Source organism: Vulpes vulpes, unplaced genomic scaffold, assembly GCF_048418805.1.
Source record: "Vulpes vulpes isolate BD-2025 unplaced genomic scaffold, VulVul3 u000000678, whole genome shotgun sequence".
NCBI classification, from domain to species: domain Eukaryota; kingdom Metazoa; phylum Chordata; class Mammalia; order Carnivora; family Canidae; genus Vulpes; species Vulpes vulpes.
The window spans coordinates 1,007,447-1,033,130 of NW_027325803.1; the positions used below are offsets into that span (position 1 = coordinate 1,007,447).

At 61.8% G+C, this 25,684-nt stretch overlaps 1 protein-coding gene across 2 annotated transcripts; it reads left to right on the top strand.

Moving 5' to 3' along the window:
* The first annotated feature begins 2,740 nt into the window (after positions 1-2,740).
* SEMA7A (semaphorin 7A (JohnMiltonHagen blood group)) lies at positions 2,741-25,586 on the top strand. Of its 2 annotated transcripts, none has more exons than XM_025996206.2 (14): positions 2,741-2,988; positions 15,905-16,056; positions 16,603-16,644; positions 16,956-17,048; positions 17,241-17,325; positions 17,444-17,554; positions 18,371-18,510; positions 19,131-19,315; positions 20,208-20,316; positions 20,398-20,596; positions 23,054-23,181; positions 23,296-23,450; positions 23,630-23,697; positions 24,014-25,586. In XM_025996206.2, the coding sequence occupies exons 2-14, from the start codon at positions 16,048-16,050 to the stop codon at positions 24,373-24,375; spliced, it is 1,686 nt and encodes a 561-aa protein (XP_025851991.2). In that variant the 5' UTR covers positions 2,741-2,988; positions 15,905-16,047; the 3' UTR covers positions 24,376-25,586. The 2 variants fall into 2 exon arrangements, with proteins under 2 accessions (XP_025851991.2, XP_072602077.1); XM_072745976.1 differs by lacking the exon at positions 2,741-2,988 and adding an exon at positions 3,143-3,407.
* Positions 25,587-25,684: the final 98 nt, after the last annotated feature.

Genomic DNA, 25,684 nt, shown 5'->3' on the forward strand with positions numbered 1-25,684 from the left:
GCCCCATAGCATGGTGGGGCTGGCCTGAAGGGGCTGTTCTGTGCTTGGGCTCCTTATGCCCTACGACGGGCCTCTTGTTAGGGGTGGGTCACTCCTTGGAATCAGGGCTGAGAAGGGGGTCAGAGAAAGCTTGGAGAGAGGAGGAATGCTCTGAGTAGGCCCTGAAAGGCTTTGCTCCGAAGGCTGGGGAGAGGTCCCAGTGCGGCTTCAGGGCTGTGAACCTAGGGTCTGTGTGTGTCCATTACTTTGACTCCCCCAGAGGCCTTCTGGATTTGGCTGTGCCTCAGCTACCCCAGGGAAGACCTCTTCAAGGTATTTTTCTCCTAGATAGGACCCCCTGCACCATTTCTTGCCCCAGCCTTCTCCCCTGGCACATGTTCCCCATACGGGGAGCCTGAGCCGTGGGGACGGGGAAGACAGGCATGCACCCCACCCCCAGACCTATCAGCATTCCCATCTGTGGCTGCTTTTGCAGGTCAGTTTCCCACCATTTGCTGTGAAAGAGGATTGTGCCCCCGCCCTTGCTCCAGGCCTCCGAGCTACCCTGGGCCTCCAGTGGGGCAGGCCCGCTCCTGTCACGGCTCTTACCATTCTCATGTGATGTCCCTGTGTGGCCTGAGGCGGGGAGGTCCACTCCAGCACTGGTCCTCGGCTTTCCCCACCCTGGTACCTGGTCCCCTCTAGGCCCGCGGTCTGGTTGCTCTCTTCTTTTATAGAGCTACTGCTCAAATTATAGGCCTGGTGCTCACCTCCCCTGACCGCCTGTAGCCAACCAGGAGTGGACTGCCATCTGGCCCTTTGCCCCTAGATTGGCGGGCTGGGAGGGTGCCCATTAGTGCAGCAGGTGCTAAGCTGGGCATGGAGGAGCTCCGCCAGAGCCCCACCCTGGGCATGAAGTGGAATAGTCCTCAGCATTCCCCCCCTCATCCCCATCCCAGCCTGGAAAATAAAACTTCCCTGGCATCCACCCCACTTTCCATCTGCTGCCCTGTTGCTTGAGGGGCTGAGCCCAGCCGCTGGCCTGCCCTTCTGCCTGGCACCTGGTGGTAACCTAGGCCCCGTCTGGGTCGTTCTGAGAATCATTTGGATCCATTCTGCAGCCATACATAGCAGGCGGCAGCAGTATGGTGCAGTGCACTGAGAGCAGATTATGATGAGAAGATGGGGGTGTAGGCCCCAGGAGATGGCCTGAGCTGCTTCCCAGCCCTCTGCATAGCTGTGTGACCTTGGATGTATCGCATTCCCTCTCTGTACCTTGGTTTTCTTGTGTGCAAAGGAAGCCGAATAACAGCAAGTACCTTAGCCGGCTGTGAAGGTAGGTGGGGCTAGAGTGAGGCTGCGGAGCGTGCACAGCACAGAGTGACCTCGACGCCAGCCATTGCAGTCCAAAAAGCCAGCCCGCCTTGGGCAGCTCCCTTCCCGTCCATGTGCCTGGTGGCCTCGAATAGGAGCTTATCCCCTCTCCCTCAGTGAGGGAGACGACCTAGAACTGCTGGGGATAACAGAGGTGGAAGTGAGTTGTGGGTTGTGAGTTGCCTGTCAGCACAAGGGCAGTGTTATTAATTCTGAATTCTCAGTTCTTAAAGGCAGGAGCGAGATGATTTCTTAATTTTCCTTTGCTTTGCAGAAAGGACAGACAATGGAGGCCATACAGCTCAGCAGATGAGGTCCTGGACTGAAGGGAGAATGTGTCTTGGAGACCAGCCTGGGCCAGGACACGCTGCTGGCTTCAGGGCCACAGGCTCGGCTGCACACCTGGGGTTGAACTGTCCACAGCCCCCCCTTTTTGGGGCACCGTACCTCTGGGCATTTGGAAGCTGTTGGCCCCACCCAGGAGGTCAGGAACCTAGCCCTGTCTCTGGAGGCATCTTGATTTCACCTTTTAGCCTGTTGGGGTATCTTGGAGCTCATAGGGAAGAAGGAAAGGGATAGCTGGTAACAAAATAAGGAATGGTCAAGCAAAAGACTTCCTGGTGATGAAACTTTGCTGGCTGTGGGCGTGGGCCGGGGCCGGGCAGCCCCCTCTCTATGCTGGATGTTCAGTGTGTGAATCAAGTCCAGCTAGTTGTGTGGGTCCTGGAGGCCTAGGGGCACCTCTGCTACCTCCTCCTCACCCTGTTTTCCTCTCTGTGCAGCTCACCCTGGAGACAGATACCAGTTCAGATCTCCAGTAAGCACTGGATAAGTGGAATTCCTATCCATGGTTCCCTCAGGCACAAAGGTGGAGAGCCTGGGACTTCCCCGGCCCAAGGGAGAGGAGACCCCTCTGCAAAGGGCAGGCATGTGGCTCTGAGAGATCAGCTAATGGCAGAGCTGCCGGGACTATTTACAGAACTGGCAGAGGGACTGGGTCATCAGGTTGCCTGCATGGCTGAACCCTTAGATGCCTTGGGAGCCCAGACTCCTCAAGGCTGGTCTGACCCTGCCTCCAGGACAGCAAGACTTGGGAATGCAGGATGGTCCTTTCTCTTTCTACTTGGGAAAGGGGCCTTCTTAATTACATCCCCCTCCACTCACATGGAAATGAGTTTGGATTTTCTGAGCATACACCAGCTGGCTGGGGGGAGGCAGCCCAGAAGGCTGCTGGTTGGGGAAGGGAGGGGAAGGGAGAGGGGAGGGAGTCAGGCCAAGATGAAAATTCTGTGTTCTCACAGCAGAACGATGATGGGGTGCTGAGTGCTCCCCACAGATCATCTACCCTCTTCCCCCCCCCCCCCCCCCCCCCCCCCCCCCCCGCCCAGGGGAAAGTATCTTGCTCGTCCCTGTTAGGCTCTGCGGGAACCGCGTCCACTTAAGCCAGGCTGTCCTCGGAGAACCACAGCTTTCAGAGTCCAAACCACGGAGCCGGCCATTTGTGAGGTTCCCTGCAGGGTGCCCTGGGAGAGGTCCTCCCCGACTTGTAGCCCAGCCCTTTCGTGGGGTGCGGGGAGTGGATCTGGGGCCCAGAGAGGGACGCACGGGGCCCGCACCGATCACAGAAACCCCCAAGTGAGTCTTGTCCCCGGAGGACCGTGTTCTCTCCCCGAGAAGTTGCCGGGGAAGGGAAGGCGGAGGTTCCCCGGCTGCGGGCGCTGCGCCCCCGTCGGGCAGCAGAGGCGAGGAAGGCTGGGGGGGGGGCAGGGGGGCGGGGGAGGGTGGGGTCAGGGCTCGGCTCCGCCCCTCGCGCGCGGAGCTCGGCTGCGGTCGGGCGCTGGCTCAGTCCGGGCTGCTCGCCGCCGTCGCTCGGGGCTGCGGGATGACACCGCCTCCGCCCGGATGCGCCTCCCTCGGCGCCCCGCGCGCCCGCGCTCCCGGCCCGCCGGCTCGGCCCCGGCCCCCGCTGCGGCTGCTGCTGCTGCTGCTGTGCGCGGCCGCCGCCGCCCGAGGCCACCCAAGGAGCGGACCCCGCGTCTCCGCGGTCTGGAAAGGTGGGGGCGCCGCGCGGCCGGCGGGGCGCGGGGCGCGGGGCGCGGGGCGCGGGGAGGGCGGCCCCCGGGCAGTGCGCGCGCGGCGCTGCGGTCCCGGGCGGTCCCCGCGGGAGCGCTGGGGCCGGGGGGCGCGGGGTGCGCGCTGGCAGGCGGGGCGGGCTGCGCGGCGCGGGGAGCCGGGCCCGGCTAAGTCGCTCCAAGTCCTCCCGGCCGGGAGCCGCAGCGCCGGGCGCGGGCAGGGGGGCGTCCCCGGTTCTGCAGCGCCGGGACCTCTGCGCAGGACCCTCTCTTCGGCCGGGCCCCCCCAGCCGGGGGTCCGCTCCGTGAGCTGCGGGCGCCGCTGTCGCGCGGGGCGCAGGCTGGGCCGGCAAGGGGGGCGCGGACCCTCGCCGCCGCCGCCGCCGCGCTCGGGCTGCGGGAACAAAGACCCCGCCGCCTGCCCCCGCCCCGGCCCCGGCCCCGGCCCCGGCCCCGGCCCCGGCCCCGGCCCCGGCCCCGGCCCCGAGCGCAGCAGCGCGGGAGCGCAGGAGCGCAGGAGCGCAGGCCGGGCAGAGGGCTGGGCACCCGGCGGCGAGCCGGGGCGCGGCACGGAGGCTCGGGGCACGGGGCGCTGCCTCCGCAGTGCCGGGACCAGCCGCTCCCCCCTCGCCCGCACGTGGCAGTTGTCACCAGGAATTGGCGCCCGCGCGGGGGGCAGTGCCCGTGGGGTGGGGCGCGGTCGTCGGGACCCCCGCGCGGCGGATCCGGGGCGGGGGTGCCGCTCTTAGGCCGCGGTGCGCACGCGAACCCGGGGGCCCATACCTCCCCCGGGGGCGCCTCACTTTCGACCCCTGTGTGATGGGTCGGAAGCAGGCCCGGCGGGGTTGGGGGCTTCCCGCCGCGAGGGACTGAGCTCCCCTCCCCTGCATTGCACACAAATGCTTCCCCGCCCCTAGACCCGCAGGGCTCTGTCCCCCGAATTTGGCGGCACTGCGGCCCCCCTGTGGCGGTGGCCGACTCGCCGTGGGGGCTGGGGGACTGGTCTGGTCTGGCCCAGCCAGGAGCCTTTGATGCCTGAGGCGGTTTGCAGGAATTGCGAGAGCCTGAGCATTATCTGGGGCAGGTATTCTTAGCAGAGAGAGGGAAAAAAAAAAAAAAAATCCCACACACAAAATGAGCGGGCCGATCTGCAGCTGCGGCGGAGGGAATGAATGTGACTTGCCCAAGGTCACTCCGCAGCACAGGAGCTCCCGGTGCCGACTGGGGGGCCGATCTGGCGCAGCACCAGCGCCAGTTATGAGTTAGGGAGGGGAGGAGGAGCTAGGCAGCGTTTGGGCCCTGAAGGGGGCTCCCTGGGGGCGAGCTCTGCCACCCGGCCAGAAGTGTTCCCAGTGGGAGTAGAGCAGAAAGCTGGACCTCTGGTTGTCTGTTCGGGGTGGACACTTGCACACCCCTCACTCCAGCCCAGGCTTTCTCTGCATTTCCAGCATCTTTGCCTCACCTCAGTCTCCTTGGCTGTCTTGAGCAGCCCTGCATTTGGGCTCCCTGAAGGGGACTCATACGGCCGCATTCGAGTGTTCTGGAATCTCCCCTTGCACCAAATCCCTTGCACTTGGCTCAGCTTGCCCCTACCCCCAAGGCTTCCTAAGACCCCTCCCCCCATACTTAATGCACAGCCACTTCTTAGCACATAATGTGAACCTCCACAGCTCAGCCACTTAGTCCCCACCCTGGGGCTATTTAAAGATGCTCTCAGCCCTCTTGCCCACTTTCAAGGCTCCCAACCCAGCTCCACTCTTTCCACTGCGCACGGTTCACAACTGTACCACACGGGCCCGCGCTGGCCGTGCCCTGGGCTTGGTAATGCACTATTGATCCCTACCAGGGCCTGCCACGCCCTCACCTATCTCGTCCGAAGGCAGTCTCTGCACATCTTCACCAGTGCCAGGCGCCCCACCGGCCAGACAGACCCTGCCATCAGCCTCTCCCCCGGGCCCACAGCTGGCGATGGTATGCCTGGCTGACAGCTGCCTCCGATTTCCCGTGGGGTGACACATGGCAGTCGGACAGGAATGGGCTTGGGCAGGGCGAGATGCGGAGTAGGCTGAGAAGAGGACCCTCCAGCCTTGCTGTAGACCCAGGCCCCTGACTTCCAGCGGGTGGGCCTCCACCAACGACTAGACCAAAGATAATGGTGTTTCTGGAGACACTTTTCTATGAGGCATAGACTGGGCTTTTAGTTTTGAGCCAGGACAGGTGTGGGGACTGGAATAGGTCTGCAGGGTTCATCTCTGCCGTTTATTTTGTGTCGCTTATACTCCTAAGCCTCAGGGAAAGATTTGATCAGGGAGTTCTGGGAGATTCCCAGCCTGCACTTGTTAGGGAGCTTGAAGCCTCTCCAGCCTGATGACGGCCTGGCCCAGAGAGAGATGGGTGTGTCAGCACCGACCTGCTGGGTGCCCTTGAACTCTGCACCTGTTTCTGACCCTCAGAGTTAGATCAGGAAGGGCTCTGGAGGTTGTCCTCTGAGGGTGTCACTGTGACACATGGGCCAGTCACGGAGGCAAAGTAAGGGGCTGACTTCCCTGCCAGCAGGAACTGGAGGGGAGTGGGTTGCAAGTGGGGGCCAGAGGTTGGCATGCTTGTGTAAGCTGTGTACTCCTCTCTCATTCCATCCCTGCTGGGAGGAGCTGGGGAAACCCAGGCAGGTCTTGACCCCCCAAATCAGAGGTGAGCCATTGTGTCTACAACGAGAAACACAGCTGAGTCTCCAGTCTCCACCTGCCCAGCCGGTTCTGCGCTATCTCTTGTCCAATTAAACAACAGGATGTTATTGTTGACTTGGTGGCTGCTGGGGGAGCCATTATGTGGTGACTCCCCAGGGCAGGGGGTTGCTGTCACCTTCTCCAGGGGATGAGGTCACAGCTGGGGCTCCCCAAGCATCAGCATTTCCAGTGGAAATCCTTGCCCCCTTGGGGACTTAGATGTGCTCATCACCTTCCAGATGAACTCCTCCTGCAGAACCAGGGAAGGGGGGGCAATTCCCAGGAGGAGAGATGGGGTTTTCTGAGTGATGATGTCACTCAGGTGACATCATCTGGCCAAGCCGCGTGGCCCCTTGTTCCTTACTAGTGAAGATTCTGAGAGCAGGCTGGGGTGGGCAGATGCAGGCATGGGCCTGAGGCATCCACAGTGTGGGGAAAAGAGAGCAGAGGTCAGGAACTGGCTCGGGTCCTCCCTCTGACCTGATTTGCTGTGTGACTCTGGGCAGGTACTTGCCTTTTTCTGAGGCTCAGTGTCCTCAGATGTCCAAAGTGGCTGGAGGGAGGAGCTTATACTTAACAGAGCACGGATTTCCTGGGATTCCTGCCTCTCTGGGACGGGCAGAGGCTGCGGTAGCCGGTTCAAACTTTAGCATTAAGGAGAAATTGAAACCTGGGAAGTCAGGGGAAATCAGGAGCGGACGGCCGAGAATCAGCTGCAGGAAGTGGTTCATTAGTTAGTAGTCTTAAAGGTGGGCATAGTGATTTAGCATGTTTGACGCTTGACATTTGCTGGGGTCAACCTTGTATTAGTCTCAGGGCAGGGCTTGGGGACCCAGGGATGAGAAAGTCCACCAGTTTATATAGACTTCTCAGTGCAGGTGGGGAGACGGACAGGCAGGTCAACCTTCAGTTACAATAAAATGTGGCAGGGCCTGTAACAGAGGGCAGCTCTGGGGGTTGAGGAGGCACCTAACCCAGTCTGCCCAATCAGGGAGGGCTTCCTGGAGGAGATGGTAAGTTGGGATGACACGAGTAGTAGAAGCCAGCTGAGGAGGAGAGCGACAGGAGGAAGTACCTAGTGTGATAGGATTTTAGACCCAAAAACTTACAACTAGGACCAGGGAGAGGAGAAGAGCTGAGTGGGGCCCCCAGGAGGGAGACGTTGAGTTAGCCAGGATTGGAGACTCCAGGAAGGTTTCTTACAGGAGGGGACATCTGAGTTGGGCCACTTAATCTTATACAGCCAGTGGGAGGAAGGACCGTGGTTGCAGGGGAGGCCTCCTGAGTGTCCTAGCTCCTGTATGGGGAGCCAGGAGCTTTCTGCCTAACTCCTGACTATGGTTCTCCTGTATCTGGGCTGAGAGTCGCCGTGGTGGGAGGACTCCCCTGGCACCATCCAGGCACTGTTGGTCGGGGAGGGGCAGATCCCTTCCTGTGGCCAGCTTCCCCTTCCAGGCACCGTTACCTCCTTAGCGGAGGGTAGATCACTCCTTGGGCTGGGGGGCCTGGGGGGATTCTGGGCACTCAGGAGAAACAGGGAAACCTGGGCACCCTTCTTTATGAAGGGCCAGGCCAGGGCCCCTGATGTGTAGGTGGTAAGCTGAGGCTCGGACCAGGGGAAGGGGTCCAGCAGCCTGCAGGGGGGCGGTGATGGGAGTGGGTGGCACTGTTGTTGACAGCTGAGTTCCCAGTTGACGTCCTGTCCTCCACCCCCAGCCCTGTGTCCCTTATTTCAGCTACCACACGGCGTCTGGCTATGTCACAAGGGCCTGACCATACTTCCTCTGCTCTGGTTGGTAGCTTTGGGGACAGAAAGCTTCCCCTTCTCATAGTTTCCTTTTTTGGCCAGGCTTGTCTGCCCCCAGAGGTCTCCTTCCTCCCAGGGTTGGGGAGGAAGGGGTCCTCCTAGAGCCTAGAGGACGGTGGTCCCTTATTGACCTCGCAGTCGGAGAGCACGCATCCCCCTTTCCCGGGGAGATGTGTCCCCTGCGGCCCTTCCGTCCCTCCACGGTACTGTGCAGTGACAGAGCTACCACTCTCCCCAGGGCTGCCTGTGGCCGGGCTCTGCACCCACCTTCTCTCCCACACATCTTTCCTCCCACTCCCCAGCGCCCATGTGTTCCTGCCTTGGTGCTGCTGCCCTGCTCGTCATCCCTCCCTGCACCCTCATCACCCTTCTCCTTTCTGCCATTTCTGTCTCACTTCCTCCAAAAAGCCTTGGATGACTCCACCTCATGGCCTGATGGAGCAGGGCCTAGGACATCAGAGGACAAACGTCAGAGATCAGCTGGGCCAACCACACATTCCGTAGATGGGGAAACTGAGGGCAGAGATGATAGAGGCCGGCCAAGGTCACCCAAGGACACAGGCAGAGCGAGGGCCAGGGCTGGGTCTTCTCCCCAAGCCTGCTGTGGGCCCGGCCACTGGCCTCTGTCCACCTGCCCCTCTGCCTACCCGCTCCCTCCCCGGGCCTGAGGCTCACTGAGCCCTTCCTCCTTGGCCAGTTGGGCTGAGCCCAGGCTCTTCCTGCCCCAGTGCTGTCTGCTTCCAGAAGCCCACCGGCCCTGACCAGCCTCCCTCGGGGCCTTAGATTGGGCTGGGTCCATGTGGCTCTTCTGGTCTTTTCCTCCGGGCAGCTGGGCGTCAGGCCTTAAGGGCAGGTTGATGTGTGTCACGGCTTGGGCTAATCTGGGTTTAACCGTTACGGCCCCCTGGGATTAGGCTGATCCTACCCTGCCTCCTGCACCCCTTGCTTCCAGTCAGGGGCTCGGGCTCTGCGCTAACGCCTCGGGGCAGCTCTCACTGCGGAGGGCGGCGGCACCTGCCCCCGGAGAAGGCCCGGGCTGGCCCTCGGGGAGCACAGAGCTGCTTGGAGAGGTCAGCCTGCTGCCAGGCAGGGAGGGCACCCGGGAGATCCGGAACCTAGGGGTAGAGCCAAGGACTGCGACAGGAGGTGAGAGCAGGACATTTCAGTATAAGGTGGCCCAGGGGGGAGAGACTTACTGGGCAGGGAGCAGGGGCCAGGTGAGAGCGAAGGGCAGACCCGCTCGTGCTGTTTATCTCCTGGGCCCAGGGCTTTGGCCTGGCCTAGTGAGGAAGGAATGTTACCCTGATAACTCAGTGCCCTGTCGGTGGCCCAGGAACCCGTTCCAAGACGACTGCTCCGCTGATGTAGCAGCTTGGCGACTACTCCTGTCCACCCCTCCCTGCTATCTGAGTTGTCCTTACTTGCCCAGCCCTGGCCTTGGCTTGGCCCAGGGCCCACGGAATGAGAGGAGGCCTGGCCTTCACCTTCAGGACCCAACGGTCCAGGCAAAATCCCACCAGACAGTGCGATCTGAGGGCGGATGCTGTGTGCCAGATGGTGTATTGCGCAAGGTCAGAGGGAGGATGGAGCAGTGAGGGCTGGAGCAGCCGGGAATACCTCCCGAAGCCAGGCGGCTGAGGCCAGGTGTTCAAGGACAGGTAGGACCATGTGCGCAGACGGAAGGGGAGAGGGGAACCGTGGGAAAGGAGAGCATGAGCAAAAGTGGGGAGGAGGGAAAGAGCCGTGGCAGAGATGAGCAGAGGTGGGCCTTGGCTGCCAGGTAGAGGGGGAGGGCCCTGCGGGGAGAGGCGCTGGGAGCCATGGCGGGTTCTGGAGCTGAGTCGGGGCTGGAGTGTTTTCGCCGGTGCCGGCTGGGGAGGAAGCTGGCTGGGCAGATAGTAAGGGAGGGCTCACGAGCATATCTTGCCCTGCCCTGTGCTCTACCCCAGCCTTGCTGTTTTGTACCGAGATCTCAAGATATTCACCTCCCCAGTCAGTCATGCCGTGGGCGCTCAGATCCCTGCCACCCCTCACCCCCTTGCCTCAGGCCCGCGCGCCTGTGCTCCCTTACACACGGTCTCTTTAGGACATCGTGGATAGAGGTCAGACCCTCATGGGCCCAGAGGCCTCTGACCAGGCTCCACCCTCTCTGGGCCCCAGTCTTCTCTTTGGTGTGGGAGGCACTGGCCTGGAAGCTTCCGAGGGCCCTGCTATGGAGCGCAGTGCTAGAAGCACAGATTCCAGAGTCCGTCTGCCTGCGCGTTGGCCTCCACTCCCCCACCTAATAGCTGTGCGCCCCTGGGCAAGTGGCTCCAGTTCTCTGTGTTTCGCTGCCCTCGCTTGAGACGTGGTGATAAAAGAACCCCCCTTCAAAGAGTTCAGCAGTGATCAATGAGTTAATGTATCTAAAAATTGCTTAGACTAGTGCCTGGCACGTCGGAAGTGCAGTGCAGGGTTGGGTGGCAGGGGTGTCATTGTCGCCGCTCTCCTCCTTTGGCATCTCTGATTTCTGGCGAGATCCAGCCCAGCCCCTGCCCGCGCTCCCTCCACACCGTGCTGGCAGGCTGCCCTCGCTCTTTCCCCTTGCCCCCTCTCCCCCGGCCCAGGCTGAGGCTGAGCTGGGGAGCCTCTCTCAGGTCTCCCCGTCTCGCCTGCCTCCCTGTACCGGGGTGGGTCAGCCATCCTCTGCCCTCTCCCCCACCTCTGCCCTGCTCCCTTATCGGCCCCTGGCTCTGCCCATCCTCTCCTTTGAAGGAGCCACCCGTTGACCTTGGACTTTCTCTGGGGCTTTTGGAACCCGCCGGGCTGAAGAAGAGGCAGAAGGTGGACAGGGCATGCGGCCCATCCGGGTTTCCTGCCTTCCCTGGCCTTTGAGGCTCCTCGCTGCTCCACGTGGGCCGTGGGCTCAGCCTTCCTTCCCTGAGTCTCCTGAGTCTGACTCAGCCCAGGGCCCCCCCAGCTTGCTGTCCACACTGCCTGGTTCCTGGAAGCCTTCACCCCAGCAGGGCTTCCCACCAGCCGGGCTTCTGATCCCCTGAGCACGGTGGCACGGTGCAGAGAGCGCACAGCCCTTGCCCACCCGGAGGGGCCTGAGTTTTCCTGTCTGGAAAATGGAAGTATAGACCCTTGTCCTGCCTTCTTTGCACGGTGGCCGGGGTATTTGGCAGGCTAGTTGATGGAGGCAGAAGGGGATGTTGGCTTCTTCTGCTGCCTCTACCTCCATTCAAAAAGCCGTCTCTGGGTTTTCTGGGACTTAGACTTCCACACTTCCCCAAAACGACCCCTGAACTCAAAGCTGATTGTTTTGTGATTTGTCCTGAGAACCATGGTTGGATCAGAAAACCTAGACCTAAAAAAAAAAAAAAAGAAAGAAAACCTAGACCATAGCAGGTATCAGCCCCTTCAGCCCACAGAGAAGGAAGCAACCCAGGAAGGCCCTGGTCACAGCCAAGCAGCCACCTGGCTGCCAAAGGGAGCACAGGCCTCTAGGAGCCAGGGCTGAGCCCACCTGTGAGGCACGCCCCACTCCCACCCATAGCTGACCTCAGTGGGGGGGAGGATGTGCTCCATCGGCCCAGCAGGTTTTCACCCAGTGGGGAAGGGAGGGGAGGATGGGGAGCAGGAGGTGACCCGGGGAAGCAGAGAGAAGCAATACACAGCATTTTGTAAATCAAGAGGCTCTCTAGGCGGTGGGGGATGTGGTCCTGCAGGGCTGGAGCTGTGGCCCGCCCCTACTTCTGCCTTCCTTGCCATGTGCCTTGGGCCAGTGGCAAGCTCATCTGGCCTCTCTGCTTCCTTAGCTCAGTGATTGTTCAGATCCTCTCCCTTCCACCGTGACCTGTGGGGTATGGGTGGCAAAGGCTGGAGACGCTGCATATTAATTCCTGGGCCACACGCGGGCCCTCCCTCCTCATTCTCAGCCAGGTGTGCGTTGTAGGAATGCAGGGTGGGGTGCCCCGTGGGAGGACATGGCTGGGTCCCTAGTCCGAGGTTGGCCTGGCTCCTGCCCTGTGCCCGGGCCTCCCCAGCTGCCCGACTCAGGCATTCCCTGCTGGTGTCCACATTCCTGCCATTCTCAGCGCCTGCCTCAATGCCCACTTTCAAAGGGCTCCTTGATGTTGGCATTCGAGGCCCGTCGGGTCAGTGGGTCAGGTTAGAAGGCTGTCCCTACCCAGGCCAGGCTATGGGGCCTGTGCCTTGTTGCTCCCTTCATGGACAACAACATCCCCTACGTCCCAGCCCCCACTCCCATCCTCCTCTTGGGCTGCCTCTCTCTTTCGTAAGCAGTGAGGATGTGGGCATAGTGGGGACCAGGTAGAGACAGCACCCGTAGTGTAGGAGAGGAGGAACAATATCCCCCCCCAGGGCAGCCTGCTTTCAGAAAACCTACCCCATGGAAGTCCGGACTTGTTCCAGCCATTAGGCCACTGGGATGGTGGTGGGAGGGTGGGCCGTGAGAGTGATCAGGTCTGATTCTTTACGGTGGCACCTTGCCTCCCACGCTCGGCCACGTTCCTGACCCTCCTCTCTGGCTGAGGATGGGTCTTGCAGCTCCTGCCACTGCAAGGAGGGTGGGGACTCGGGACCATGGAGTCTGGCGTGGGTACAGGGCAGCTTGAGTGTGCTCTTTCTCGGTCCAGAAGGAGCAAGGATTGGCTCAGAATCACATGGGGGTGGGGGCAGGGGTCCTGTGCCTGGCCCACCTTTGGGGCCATGCCCCCCCCCCCCAGGTGCACCTAGCCCCCTCCCTGGCCCGAACCCCTGGTTATTCTGGGAGCTTTTAGCTACCACTTAGTCAGCCACTAATGCGTCAGGCCGGGGAGCGAGGGGGGAGACACAGTGCCAGACGGTGCTCCTTTTAGATATCCAGGATGGGAAGCAGAGGGAGCTGGTCAGGCAGGGAGAGCAGGGAGGTGGGGGGATGCCAGAGGAGCGAGGGGAGGCTTTCTGAATCCTAGCCCTGCCCGGAGGAGGGAGGTGAGGGCAGTGCTGCAGGCCGATGGGCAGGCTCCTTGTGCTGCTGTACCTCCCCACCCCATCGCGCTCGGGGCCCCTGGGTCTGGGGACCCACCGTCCAGTCAGCCTTCCCACCTTCGCTTGGCTCTTTCCCCTGTCTGGGATTTTCCTCCTGCCTGTTCCTGACCCATCTAGCTTTGATCCACCTCCCCCAGCCCTTCGGATTCACTGGGAAGCAAAAAGATGCACGTAAGGATGTGACACTTGCTCAGCCCGCTGGCTGTTTTTAGGGGCAAGCTCTGGCCTCGCTCTGCCTGGCCTTGCCCCGCATTGGGCAGAGCCTTGAAGGCCGCCCCCTCCCTGACCCAGCTCTCTGTGATGGTGCCATGGGGCCGCGGGTGCTGGCTGTGAAGGCTTGGTGCTGCCTTCACTTCCAGGCAGCCCTCCTGCCCCTGAGCCCCCACCCAGCTCCTACAACCTGAACAAAGCTTTCTTTCATGTATTCATCGAGCCGCTGCTGCTCAGACACTTCCCCGGCACAATCAGGCCCTTTGAGGGCCTTGGGCAGTTCGGGAGCCAGGCCGGGGCTGGGTGGAGAATGGGCCAAGGCCGCGTCCTGGGGCTGAGCGGGTGCCGTCCTACCCACACACTGCACCAGGCGCGGAGTGGGGGGGCGGGAGTCTGGGGGCCAAGGGCGGCAGTGCTCCCTGGCCCCCGTGTGTTCTTCTGCAGAATGGGGCGAACAATCTCTGCGTCATGCAGCCCTGGCTGCTGCAGGCGGGGTTCAGAGGGAGTGGGACTCGGGCTCGCAGGTCTGTGCAGGTCCGTCCTGCGCCCAGTGTCATAGCCCCTGCGCCGCACCCCACAGCAGGCCACCCTCACCCTCCCTCCCTCTGTGTCCTCAGAAAGACCTTGTGAGCGGCCCTGAGTTCTGCACCGGGGACAGGTCTGCATGAGATTCGGGGAGGCTCACTTTGCTGTGGCTGTGTCACTTGGGTTTCAGCGGAGGGCCAGGTCTCCCCCTCACACCTGGCTCTCCGGGGCCAGGCCATGCATCTCCCGTCAGGCCCGACTCCCCGGGGGCAGGACTGCAACCCCTAGACTAGAGCTGTCCCCGGGACCCACTCTGGTGCCGCCCCCCCCCCCCCCCCACGCCCAACCTGTGGTTGGCCTTGCACTTCTCTCCTCTCAGGCCGGTGTGGCTTGAGGGGTAGGCTTCGGGGGGCTCAGCTCTCAGGCTCCAGCCCATCTCCAGATGCAGATGCAGACAGGCAGCTTTTCCTGGCCGTGGCTGGCTGGGGGTGGAAAAAGGGCAGCCACAGACTGTCTGGATCCCTGGCTGGCTGCCAATGAAAGGGGAGCCGGGCAACTGACCCTAGCACTCTGGAGAGGTGGGGGGAGCCTGGGGGCTGAGCCCTGCCAGCCAGGCGGTGCCCAAGCCTCGGCCAGCACCCCGCACCCCAACCCAGTGCCGAGCTGGGCTCTCAGCATCGCTCTGCACAGCTGGGGCTGAGAGGGTGAGCGAGGGTGCAGCCCGGCTGCTCAGGCTGTGCGTGGAGCGCTCCGGGAGAGCCAGGGGAAGCCCGGGCAGTGAGTCTGCGGCCCGTGGTGCGGCATCTCTGAGAACCGATTCTAGGAGCCAGTCTGTCCTCCTTCTCGTGTGACCTTGGGCTGGTGTGTCCCCCAGAGGCCCTGCGCCAGGCCACAGCCAAGGTGCAGACTGAAAATATCCCACGTCCAGGACTGACCTGACCGTGCGGGGGGTGGGGGATGGGGTGGGTTGCCTAAGGGGAGAGGGTCGCAGGGACGCCCCGTTGACTGTAGCACCAGCAGGACCCGGGGCAGGCTCAGGGAACGGCGGCCCTCTTCCGAGTGGGCCAGGCTGTGTCCTGCTCCGGCGCCGGTGGGAAACTGGCTGAATTTGCTGCAGCTGAATAAACAGCGGTCGCTGACTTCTGGGGTGAGCCCAAGCTGGTCAGGGGCAGGAAGATGCTAGCTGGGGCTGCTTGCAGGGGGCCGAGCCGCAGGCTATCCCATCTCTAATTTAGTCCTACAACCAGGCCGACCTCAGCAATGTCACCGGAGATGAGACATCCTGTCCCTGGAGGTAGTGGCTACAGACAGTTTCTTTTTTGGGCAAAATTGTCCTGGTCAGCCCTTCTGCTTCGAGGCCTCGGCTGTGCCCTGCGAAGGGCTCCCGGTCGCAGAGCTGCTGGGGAGGTCAGGCCGGTCTTCCCCGGCCAGGGCGAGCCAGCACCCCCGGGACGCAGCCCGGAACAGGCCAGGCTGCGGCGTGCGTGGTCGTTCAGCGCCTGCTCCCGACCCTGTGACCTTGGGCTGCCTCCTTCTAGACTTCCATTTTCCCATCTGTAAAAATGGGGAGGAGCGGATATTCAGATTCCTTTTCTAGCTCCCATGAAAGCTGGCCTGGGTGGGTCAGGAGGGGTTGGAGAGGGCTTCCCAAAGGAAGGGTTGGGCTCTGACCAAAGTGAACCCGGACTCTGAGTGGGCTGCTTAGAGGCCCCACTCCCTGCAACGGGGCAGCCGTGGCTGCTGCCTCTGTCCTGGCAGGAGTGACCCTCACAGAGCAAAGCCAGGGAGCCCCAGTTGAGTCCTGAAGCCTTAGCTTCTTGGGAATAGCAGACTGAAGTGTGTGCGCCTGTGCGCGCGTGCGTGTGTGTATGTGTGTGTGTGTGTTGGGCAGGGATGGTGGGAGGTCTGTTTTCCCCAGGGATCCCTAAATCCTGCCCTCACCCTGAGGCTACACATATTGTAGGGTAGGGATCATGGCTTTGGGGTGAGGACAGCTGGTTGCTGGACCCCAGCAGGGGCCCCTCGCTTCTCCCACTCACGGCTCTGGGTCTTGGTACTGCCCCAGTCCAGACACAAACACTAGTTGCCAGGCAGGTGCTGGTGTGCCAGGGGGTGGAGGCAGGTTCTTGCTGCCCAGGGCCTCGCCTCAACATCTCTGCCAATTGCCTCCTCCTCAGGCCGCGCAGGACAGGACTGGGTTGACTTCGGCCTGGCGGAGCCTCACACGGTGCTTTTCCATGAGCCCGGCAGCTCCTCCGTGTGGGTGGGTGGACGTGGCAAGGTCTATTTCTTCAACTTCCCCGAGGGCAAGAATGCCTCCATGCGCACGGTGAGCCCGGACCCCTCTGCCTGGATCCCCCTGCTGGCCCCAGGAACCGAGCTGGGCCCCTCCCTCCTCCCCCCACCCCAGTCTCACTCCTTGTCTCCCCTCTGGCCTTGGTAGGGGGGCCTCAGGGAATCCCTGGGAGCCAGCATCCCTTTGTAAACTGGCCCACCTCCTATTATATCCCACATATGGTCCCTGGGAGAGGCTCCCTGACAGTAGTCCAGATTGGCACGGGTGTTGGGGAAACGTTGAGAAAGGCCTAGAGCTAGCCCCCCCGGCCAAGTGGGCTGTGCTGCTGCGGGAGGAGGGTGGGCAGGACAGGAAGTTGGGCTCCAGAACCCCATGGCTCCCGTCTTCCAAGATTTCTGGGCTGGCTCTGGGCTTTGGCTCTGGGTAGCAGGCCAGCCTGTGTGATCTCAGGTAAATCACTCAGCCTCTCAGAGCCCTAGCTGCTCATCTATAAAGTGAGCTCATCCCCAAGATGCATGGAAGGTACTTAGAGGCATCTCACCTCGGCGGAGTGGATTAATGCTCTCCCCTCTCCCCCAGGTGGACATCGGCTCCACGAAGGGGTCCTGCCTGGACAAGCGGGTGAGTGGGGGAGAGGTAGTGGGGGGGTGTAGGGACAGGAGTCCTGAGTCTGGGGAAGGAGGCATGGCCCGGCCTTGGGAGCTCCAGGAGTCCCAGGTCTGATGGGGAGACGTGGTCATTCTCTAAAGCTTCTCTGCCCTTAACTCTGTTCTTGGGGGGGGTTGGGGTCAGTGGCACCCCCCCGGGCTCTCCTTTTGAAGGGTGCCTCTGGGATTCAGACTTCTGATGCCTCCTGCCCCAAGACGGAGGGTCCGAGTGCTAGGCCCACCAGGGCCTCCAGCCAACCCTCTCCTTCCCCTTCTCCTGGGCAGGACTGCGAGAACTACATCACGCTCTTGGAGAAGCAGGGCGATGGGCTGCTCATCTGTGGCACCAATGCCCGGCGTCCCAGCTGCTGGAGCCTGGTGAGAAGGCCCTCCCCATGGGCCGGGTCTGGGTGGGCTTCTGCCCCCTGTATAGGGAAGGAGCTGGAGGGACTCGGAGGCTGGCCTCACCTTGGTCCCTGGGAGGATGTAGACCCTGGCTGGGAAGCTGGCCTCCTGGGAGCAGTGGCCATGGCATCATGTGGCTGCTGGACCCTCCTTGGTCTCCCCCAGGTGAATGGCACCGTGGAGTCTCTTGGTGAGAAGAGAGGCTATGCCCCCTTCAGCCCGGATGAGAACTCACTGGTCCTGTTTGACGGTAGGGCGGCTGCGTTGGGCTGGGGGAGGGCGGTCAGCTCGTGTCCGGCAGCCCAGGCTTGGAGAAGGGACCCCCAGGAGCTGTCTGCCCTTACCCGTGCCCCTCCCACCACGCCCAGGGGATGAAGTGTACTCCACCATCCGGAAGCAGGAATACAATGGAAAGATCCCCCGGTTCCGGCGCATCCAGGGCGAAATTGAGCTGTACACCAGTGATACCGTCATGCAGAGTACGTCAGGCTCCAGCTGGGCTAGAGGGTGGAGAGGTGTGCATGCCCAGGGCAGTAGGCGGAATCCTCGTGTTCCCTGGGGGGCTCCCTGGGCCCTCAAGACACTGGGGGCCTGAGGGGCCAGAGGCAGGAGGATGGGAGACAATAGGGTGGGGGCGGGGGGCAGCCACAGACCCAGTGTGGGCTCCCCTGAGCCAGTGCATCCCTCTGCTGAGCTCATGTGGGGGCAACACCTCCCTCATTAGGGCGCTGCCAATTAGGCAGAAGCGACATAGGGGCCCCTGGGGACCTCCCCCCAGTCCCCAGGCATGAAGTCATCGCTCTTAGGCCGACCATAGCCTTATAGGAGAGGGCAAAACAGGGATCCCTGGGTGGCGCAGCGGTTTAGCGCCTGCCTTTGGCCCAGGGCGCGATCCTGGAGACCCGGGATCGAATCCCACGTCGGGCTCCCAGTGCATGGAGCCTGCTTCTCCCTCTGCCTGTGTCTCTGCCTCTCTCTCTCTCTCTGTGACTATCATAAATTTAAAAAAAAATAAAAATAAAGTAAAAAACCTTGTTAAAAAAAATTCTAATTGTTGCTAATCTACATTAAAAAAAAAAAAAAGGAGAGGGCAAAACAGGTGTGGGGTGGGGGTGCAGAGGCTCAGGCCCCTTGGGCTATCTGGCCTGATATTATGGGTTTTATTCTAGGTCTGTTTGCCCCGGGTTTGTTGGTAGAGGTTTGGGTTGTGTGTGTGTGTGCGCGCGCATGCACACAGGGGCGGGTCCTCTGAGCGGGCTCCCAGCCTCACACCCCTTCGCCTTTGTCTCTGGCAGACCCCCAGTTCATCAAGGCTACCATCGTGCACCAAGACCAGGCCTATGATGACAAGATCTACTACTTCTTCCGGGAGGACAATCCTGACAAGAACCCCGAGGCCCCTCTCAACGTGTCCCGCGTGGCCCAGCTGTGCAGGGTGAGTGGGCGGCTGAGTGGGCAAGAGTGCATGTCCACACCTGAGCAGAAGTGAGCAAATGTGCGAAAACACACCTGGGCCAGTTGTCGCACACGTTTGCAGGAAGGAGCGTGTGACATGTGTGCGTGAGTCTGGGTGTGGGATTGTGGGAGCGAACGTGCATGCACAAGAGGGTCTGGGCACCTGTGCATGCGTGGTAGTGTGCAGATGTGTGTATCCTGTGGCATGTGTTCGTGAGTGTGGAAGTGTGTTTACACGTGTGTTTCAGCCGTCTGAAGGTGCCGGGATGCATCTGTGCCATGTGTGTGAGTGTGTATTTGTGAGAGTGGGCAAATGCGTGTCTGAGCTGGTCCGCTGTCTGGGGACGGGCACCCTCCGCCTGCAGGTCCCTACTGCTGGCCCTGTGCCCTGGATCAGCCAGGCCCGCGCAGCTGGAGCTGGATCCAAGCACCTGGCCTGGGAGGACAGGCACCTGGGCCTCGTCACCTGGCAGGTCCCGGCCCCTTTCGGAGGCTCCCTGCCTCCTCTGGAGCCTGGGTGCTGGCATTCCTGGCAGCAGGTGCCATGGCTGTGTGGCAGCTGGTGCAGGTGCTGAGGGGCCTCTCCTTCCCTCCTTTCAGGGGGACCAGGGTGGCGAGAGTTCGCTGTCAGTCTCCAAGTGGAACACCTTCCTGAAAGCCATGCTGGTGTGCAGCGATGTCACCACCAATAAGAACTTCAACAGGCTGCAGGATGTCTTTTTGCTCCCTGACCCTAACGGCCAGTGGAGGGACACTAGAGTCTATGGTGTTTTTTCCAACCCTTGGTGAGTGACCTTCGTGGGGGTTGGGGTTGGGCTGGCATCGGTTACGTGTCCAGTAGGGATCTGAAGGTGTGGGCCCTGCTGGGCATGAGCGGGGACGGTTGCTGGGCCGGGGGGGTGGGAGATGGCCATGCTCAGGGAGATGAATATGCTGACATGCTGGAGTCTGGGCACATGGGTATGCGTGCACGTGCCACGGGCGTGCTTACGCCTGTGCCGGTGCCCGTGTGTCCCTCAGCCGCGTGCTCAGAGGGGGTGCCGAGGCCTCTTAGGGTGCCGGGTGCTATCACACCTGCTCAAGCGCTGCCTGCACCTGATCATTCACACTTCTTAATCACTCTTGTTGATTGAAAACAAGGCAGGCGAGAGTGTTGGTGTGTGTGGGGAGAACTGGGGGACAGGGTGGGGAGGCCAGGCCCCTGTCCTGTTGCTTGAGCGTGGGCAGATCCAGCCTGGCCGGGGCGGGAAGCGGAGTCTGGTCTCCTTGGGCAGCAGCATGCTGTAGCTGTGCCCAGAGAAGTGGGAGAAGCACCCCCTGGAACACACACGCTGGGACTTCTCCAGCCCCGGGGCTGCCCTCTGCACTGAGTGGTTCTGTGAAGAACGCAGGTTGGGGTTTGGGATTACAGCAGACAGAAATTTGGTTAAACTTGCCTCTCTCCCCTGCCTTCCCCCCTCCTCCTGCCTTCCACCCTGCTGTCCCTCCCTCCCTCCTGTCTTCCCCGGCGCCTGATAACTCTTGGGCACCCGGCCTGACCCCCAGGGTAGTGCCTGTCCCCACACGGCTCCCAGGCCAGGGTGCTGGGCTGCGCCTCTGTCCGGTGCTGGGCTGGCCTGGGTGAGAGAGGGCGGTGGGTCCCGGGCCCCCCACTGAGGTGCTCTCTGTGCCCCCCAGGAACTACTCAGCCGTCTGCGTGTACTCCCTCGGTGACATTGATAGGGTCTTCCGAACATCCTCACTCAAGGGCTACCACATGAGCCTTCCCAACCCTCGGCCAGGCAAGGTAAGCTGACCCCCACCATGGCCTAGGCTTTGGCCCACCTCCCAGCCGCACCACTAACCTGGACCTGTCCTCCTTGCCCAGTGCCTCCCGGACCGGCAGCCCATACCCACGGAGACCTTCCAGGTGGCTGACAGTCACCCCGAGGTGGCACAGAGGGTGGAGCCCATGGGGCCTCTGAAGACACCCCTGTTCCACTCGAAGTACCACTACCAGAAAGTGGTTGTCCACCGCATGCAGGCCAGCAGTGGGGAGACCTTCCACGTGCTTTACCTAACCACAGGTGAGGGGCTACCCCGCGACCTTCTGGCCTGCTTTGTAAAAACACACATGATAATATGACTAACATCTGATTGGATCTTTATACTTGGAAGGACCAAGACCTGCCAGGGGTTCGTATGTGCGGCTGTGGAAGAGTCAGGCAGGGAGAGCTTCTTGGAGGAGGTGGGGGTAGAGGGAAGGGGAGCGGTTATCCTAGGATGGGAGAAGAGCAGGCGTGAGGATTCGGAGGCAGAAATGGAGCAAGTCTGAGCAAAGCTGGGTGTAGCTTTGGTCCCGACCTCTGACCCAGGGAAGATGGTAGGAAGAAAAATGCAAAGTCAGGAGGAAGGACCTGGTCACTGGTATCCTGGGGGCCTTTGCCGGGCAGAATGAGGAAATCGGCCTCTCTCCTTGTCTTTGAGACCGTGCAGGCGAGGGGAAACATTTGATGCGGGATGCCAAGAATATAGTGAGACGTGAGGACTTCCAGACAGCAGAGCCTTTGCAGAGTCTCGCAGAGGACCCGTGGCAGTCAGGGTTTGCTGAGCCCGGAAGCCGGGGGGAATGCCCTGGGAGATACCCCTGTGTTCTGGGAAGCCACCAGCTGGGGATGAGCCAGGCCTGAGCTGAGTTTTTGGCAGCTTCTTGGTTCCAGGCTGTGGGCAAAGGGGCTCCTGGGAGCAGGCATGGAGATCAGTATTGGCGGGGCCACGGGCCTTCCTTGAGACTAGGTGGTGGTGCCACCCGGGGCAGTGTCTCCCCGGGAGCCTAGAGCCTCTGGGGCCCCACAGTCAGAGCCTCAGGCGCTCACCCTCAATACCTCCCCTGCCACGGGGCTTCCTGCTATTGCTTCACCTTGTGGCTGTCTCAGGGCCCGAATGACCTTAGTGGTTGGTTGACTCCCGGAAGCCTAGGGAAGAGGAATTCCCCAAGGGGCCTGGCTCCTGGGTCCTGAGACCCCATTTCTTTACTCCCCCCTTCATCCTGGCTGCACCCGTGGTCCCCTGCCCTGGCTCCGCTCAGCAGTGGCTGGCCTAGCTGTGGTCAGCCAAGGGGATAGATAGCAGGGCATTGGGTGCAGGAGAGGGAGGGTCACACAGGACAGGAGTGGGAGCTGGAGCCGGGACAAGGAAAGCTGGGTGGGGCTGTGGGCTCCCCTCCTGCAGCCCTGGGGAGGCCAGCGCACTTGAACGATGAGGCAGTTGTCCTCTTTTATCCGTGAGGGCTGTGGGAGAGTTAGCATCCTGGAGCCTGCGGCAGGGAGGATCGGGGCCAGAGAGGAAATAGAACTTTCTGAGCCCACTGCAGAGAGTGGGAGGTCTCACACCTGGGAGAAGCTGTGGGAGGTGCTCACCGGGCTGCCGTGGAGGAGGCGGAGGGCAATGTGTGCGCATGGGGGTGTGAAGGCAGTGGCCAGGCTGGGGGCTTGTCAGGACAAAGGAGCATCTGGTCACATCTCGGAGCCCAGAGAGGGGGATCATAGACACATAGAGGAGCGTCCTAGGTGGGTGATCATCTGATTGCTTTTTTGGGGCAAGTGATGCCCTGGGAAATCGGGAGGGAGGGAGAGGGAGGTAAGCTATTCTAGAAACTGGGACAGCAGGGGAGGTGGGAATGGGAAGACCTGGAGGTCAGAATGCCCATTAGTCCCCGACAGGTAGGAATGGAGGCAGCACGGCCTTGGAGGCAGGCAGCCTGGTTCTGACCTTGGGAATCTCTATGTGGCATCTACATCCTTTTCCAATCAAACATTTTTATAAAACTTTAAAAATCCTGTAAGATTAAATGCAATACGGAGTCCTGGATTGGATCCTGGAACAGACAAAGGACTTTAGTGGAAAAACCCAAGAAACCCAAATAAAGTCTATAGTTGAGGTAAGAGTAACATCCCAGTGTCAATTGCTCCATTGTGACAAATGTGCCACAGTTATATAAGGTAGTAACGTTGGGGGAAACTGGGTGAAGGGTGTTCGGGAACTATGTACTGTCTTTGCGACTTTTCTGTAAAGCTAAAAATATTCCAAAATGAAAAGTTTATTTAAGGCAAACATCCCCCGAAGAGTCCAGGAAGCAGGGGAATCGTAGGAGCTGAGGGGTGGGGATCTGACGTCTCTGGGTTCCAGGCACCGGCTGGTGACCTTGAGCAAGTGGCTCGGCCTTTCTCAGCCTCATTTCCTCGTCCTGAATCAGGGAGGTAGCAGCCGCCTCTTGAGAGTGTGGAGCACGGCCCTGAGGACCGCTTCTGTGCCCCGGGCCCCGCTGCCCCTGCGGCCTCCTCCAGCGCCTGCGGCCCGACCTCCGGCCAACAGGGTCTCTCCCAGGCTCCTGCACCCCTCTCCAGTCGTGCCCTCCTTGCGCACCCCCGGCCGCGTCTTGGGATCCTGGCCCGAGCCATGCCCCCCAGCCTCCTCCTCCGTGTCTGGAGGGGGGTGATGGAGCCCCCGCGCTGGCCCGCTGACCCTCTGCCCCTCGCCTCCAGACAGGGGCACCATCCACAAGGTGGTGGAGTCGGGGGAGCGGGAGCGCAGCCTGGTCTTCAACATCATGGAGATCCAGCCCTTTCACCACCCGGCTGCCATCCAGGCCATGTCGCTGGACGCCGAGCGGGTGAGCCTCCCCACGTCCCTGTCCCCAGGGCCAGCCGAGGCAGGGCTGGCCTGGTGACTTAGAAGCTGGTGTTGGGGGGGGCCGTGCCTGACCGCAGTCCTGCTCTCCTTCCAGCGGAAGCTGTATGTGAGCTCCCAGTGGGAGGTGAGCCAGGTGCCCCTGGACCTGTGTGAGGTCTACGGCGGGGGCTGCCACGGCTGCCTCATGGCCCGAGACCCCTACTGCGGCTGGGACCAGGGCCGCTGTGTTTCCATCTACAGCTCCCAAGCGTACGTTGGCCCGGATCCCTCGGCCCTGGGGGGTAGGGGTGAACACAGGAGTGGGGTGCTGGAGGTGGGCTGCAGGGGGTCCTCTGGGGGCAGACTGCTGCTGATCGTGGCGGGGGGTGAGGGCAGGGAAGGGGCCAGACCTGTGGGCTCCTGTCCGCTTACCCTCTCGCCCCTTCCAGCTCCAGGTCAATGCTGCAGTCCATTCATCCAGCCGAGCCACACAAAGAATGCCCCAACCCCAAACCAGGTACCCGATCTGGCCCTGCTGGGGCCCCAGTCCCCTAGGGTGGTACAGCCGCATCTCACAGAGACATGGCCTGGTCCTGGGGGCCCTGAGCAGATGGGGCAGGCCAGTCCCGCTGGGGCTGGAGGGGTGTCATATGGGGCGGTTGTGGGGAGGGACGGGAACAGGGAGGGAGGCCAGGTGGGGGGAGTGGGGAGGACGGTGGGCACCGTGTGCCTTTAGAAGCCTTGGGCCCAGAGGCCTGGCCAGCAGGGGAGAGCACAGCCCGCCTCGGGAGCCCTCGGCCCCCCTCATGGCTGCCTCCCCCATTCGTCTCCAGACAAAGCCCCACTGCAGAAGGTTTCCCTGGCTCAGAACTCTCGCTACTACCTGAGTTGCCCCATGGAGTCGCGTCACGCCACCTACTCCTGGCGCCACCAGGAGAACGTGGAGCAGACCTGCGAGCCGGGCCACCAGAGCCCCAACTGTATTCTGTTCATCGAGAACCTCACGGCGCGCCAATACGGCCACTACCACTGCGAGGCCCAGGAGGGCTCCTACTTCCACGAGGCTCAGCACTGGGAGCTGCTGCCCGAGGATGGCGCCACCGCCGAGCACCTGCTGGGCCACGCCCGGGCCCTGGCTGCCTCCCTCTGGCTGTGCATCCTGCCCACACTGGCTCTCGGCCTGCTGGTCCACTAGGGCCCCGGGGCTGGGCGTGGCGCGGGTTCCTGGGGAGTCTCCGTGCGCCGCTGCACGGCCTGATGGAGGACCCAGGCCTGGAGATGGCCAGCCGCGGGCGGCTGCCAGGCCCGCGTGGGGCACGGGCCGTGGGGGCCGCGAAGTTGGGGCATGGATGAACTCGGACTTTAGCTTCTGGAGACCACTTTTCCAGCGCTCCTCCTCAAACTTGGCTAAACGCGGTGACGTCCTCAAGAGCCCACGGGGCGGAGAGCGGGGTGCGGGAAGGGAAGCTGGGACCCTGGCTCTGGACCTGGGGGCCGAGGCCGGAGCCTTTCTGGCCCCTCCACCCCAGCTGCCCCTGCTCCTGCTCCTGGCGTGACGAGCCCAGGGCTGCCTCCGTGGTGTCCTCACCAGCCCTGGGTCCCACCAGGCAGCGGCCTTGCATGTTTATTGAAGGATGTTTGCTTTCCGGACGGAAGGACGGAAAAAGCTCTATTTTTATGTTAGGCTTATTTCATGTATAGCTAATTCTGACTGCATCTGTATGAAAATACCAAAACTACAGGCTGGGGGTGGGGTGGGGCAGGGAGGGACTGGGGGAGAAATGGGCTGGGGAGGGGGGTCCCAGTCGAGCCTCCGGGGACGGGGTGAGAGTCTAGGGGTAGGCATGGGTTCACGGAGAGTGGCATGAGCTGGCTCTGCCCTGGGATCCCAGTCTGAGGGGAACACGGCCCCAGTCCCCGCTGTGGGGGCAGCTATGGGAGGGGGTAGGGTGAGGGAGACAGGGGAGGATGAAGGAGAAACTGGGCCCTGGGTTCACCACGTCCATGTAGAAGGAGGAGCCGGGTCCTCATGGGGGGGGGGTTCCAGGACTCTGCCCTTGGCATTGGGGGTTGGGGGGCGGGGGGTCCTCTCCCCTCCCCTCAGCCCCCTTCCCCAGGGGCTGCGCTTCCATGCTCCTAGTCTCCCACCTTCAGCTCAGGACATGTTATAACTTAGGCTAAACTGTGAATTCCGGTGGGGACAGCCTGGGCCAAGCTCTCCAGGTGCGCGGCTCTGCCCCCAGCCCTGTCCGTGGATCTCGGCAGAGAGCCGGGCCCCTCTCTGGCTGTGTCTGGCCAGCCCAGGGCGGGGCCTGGGGCCGGCGGCCTTCCAGCTTGGGCCCCTGCATCTCTTCTCAATGCACTTTAATAATGTAACATATTACTAATAAACCAGCTATTTATTTACCCGTGTCTGCTCCTTGCCTGCAAAGCCCTGCTGGTTGCGGGGAAGGGGTTGAGGGCTGGGCGGGGGGGGCTCCTGTTTATGGCTCAGAACCTCCTGC

Coding starts and splice junctions, on each gene's coding strand:
- SEMA7A (XM_072745976.1), top strand. CDS start 3,236: ATGACACCGCCTCCGCCCGGATGCGCCTCCCTCGGCGCCCCGCGCGCC. Junction 20,317..20,397: donor CCAACCCTCGGCCAGGCAAG/GTAAGCTGACCC, acceptor CTCCTTGCCCAG/TGCCTCCCGGACCGGCAGCC. Junction 23,451..23,629: donor TCCATCTACAGCTCCCAAGC/GTACGTTGGCCC, acceptor CGCCCCTTCCAG/CTCCAGGTCAATGCTGCAGT.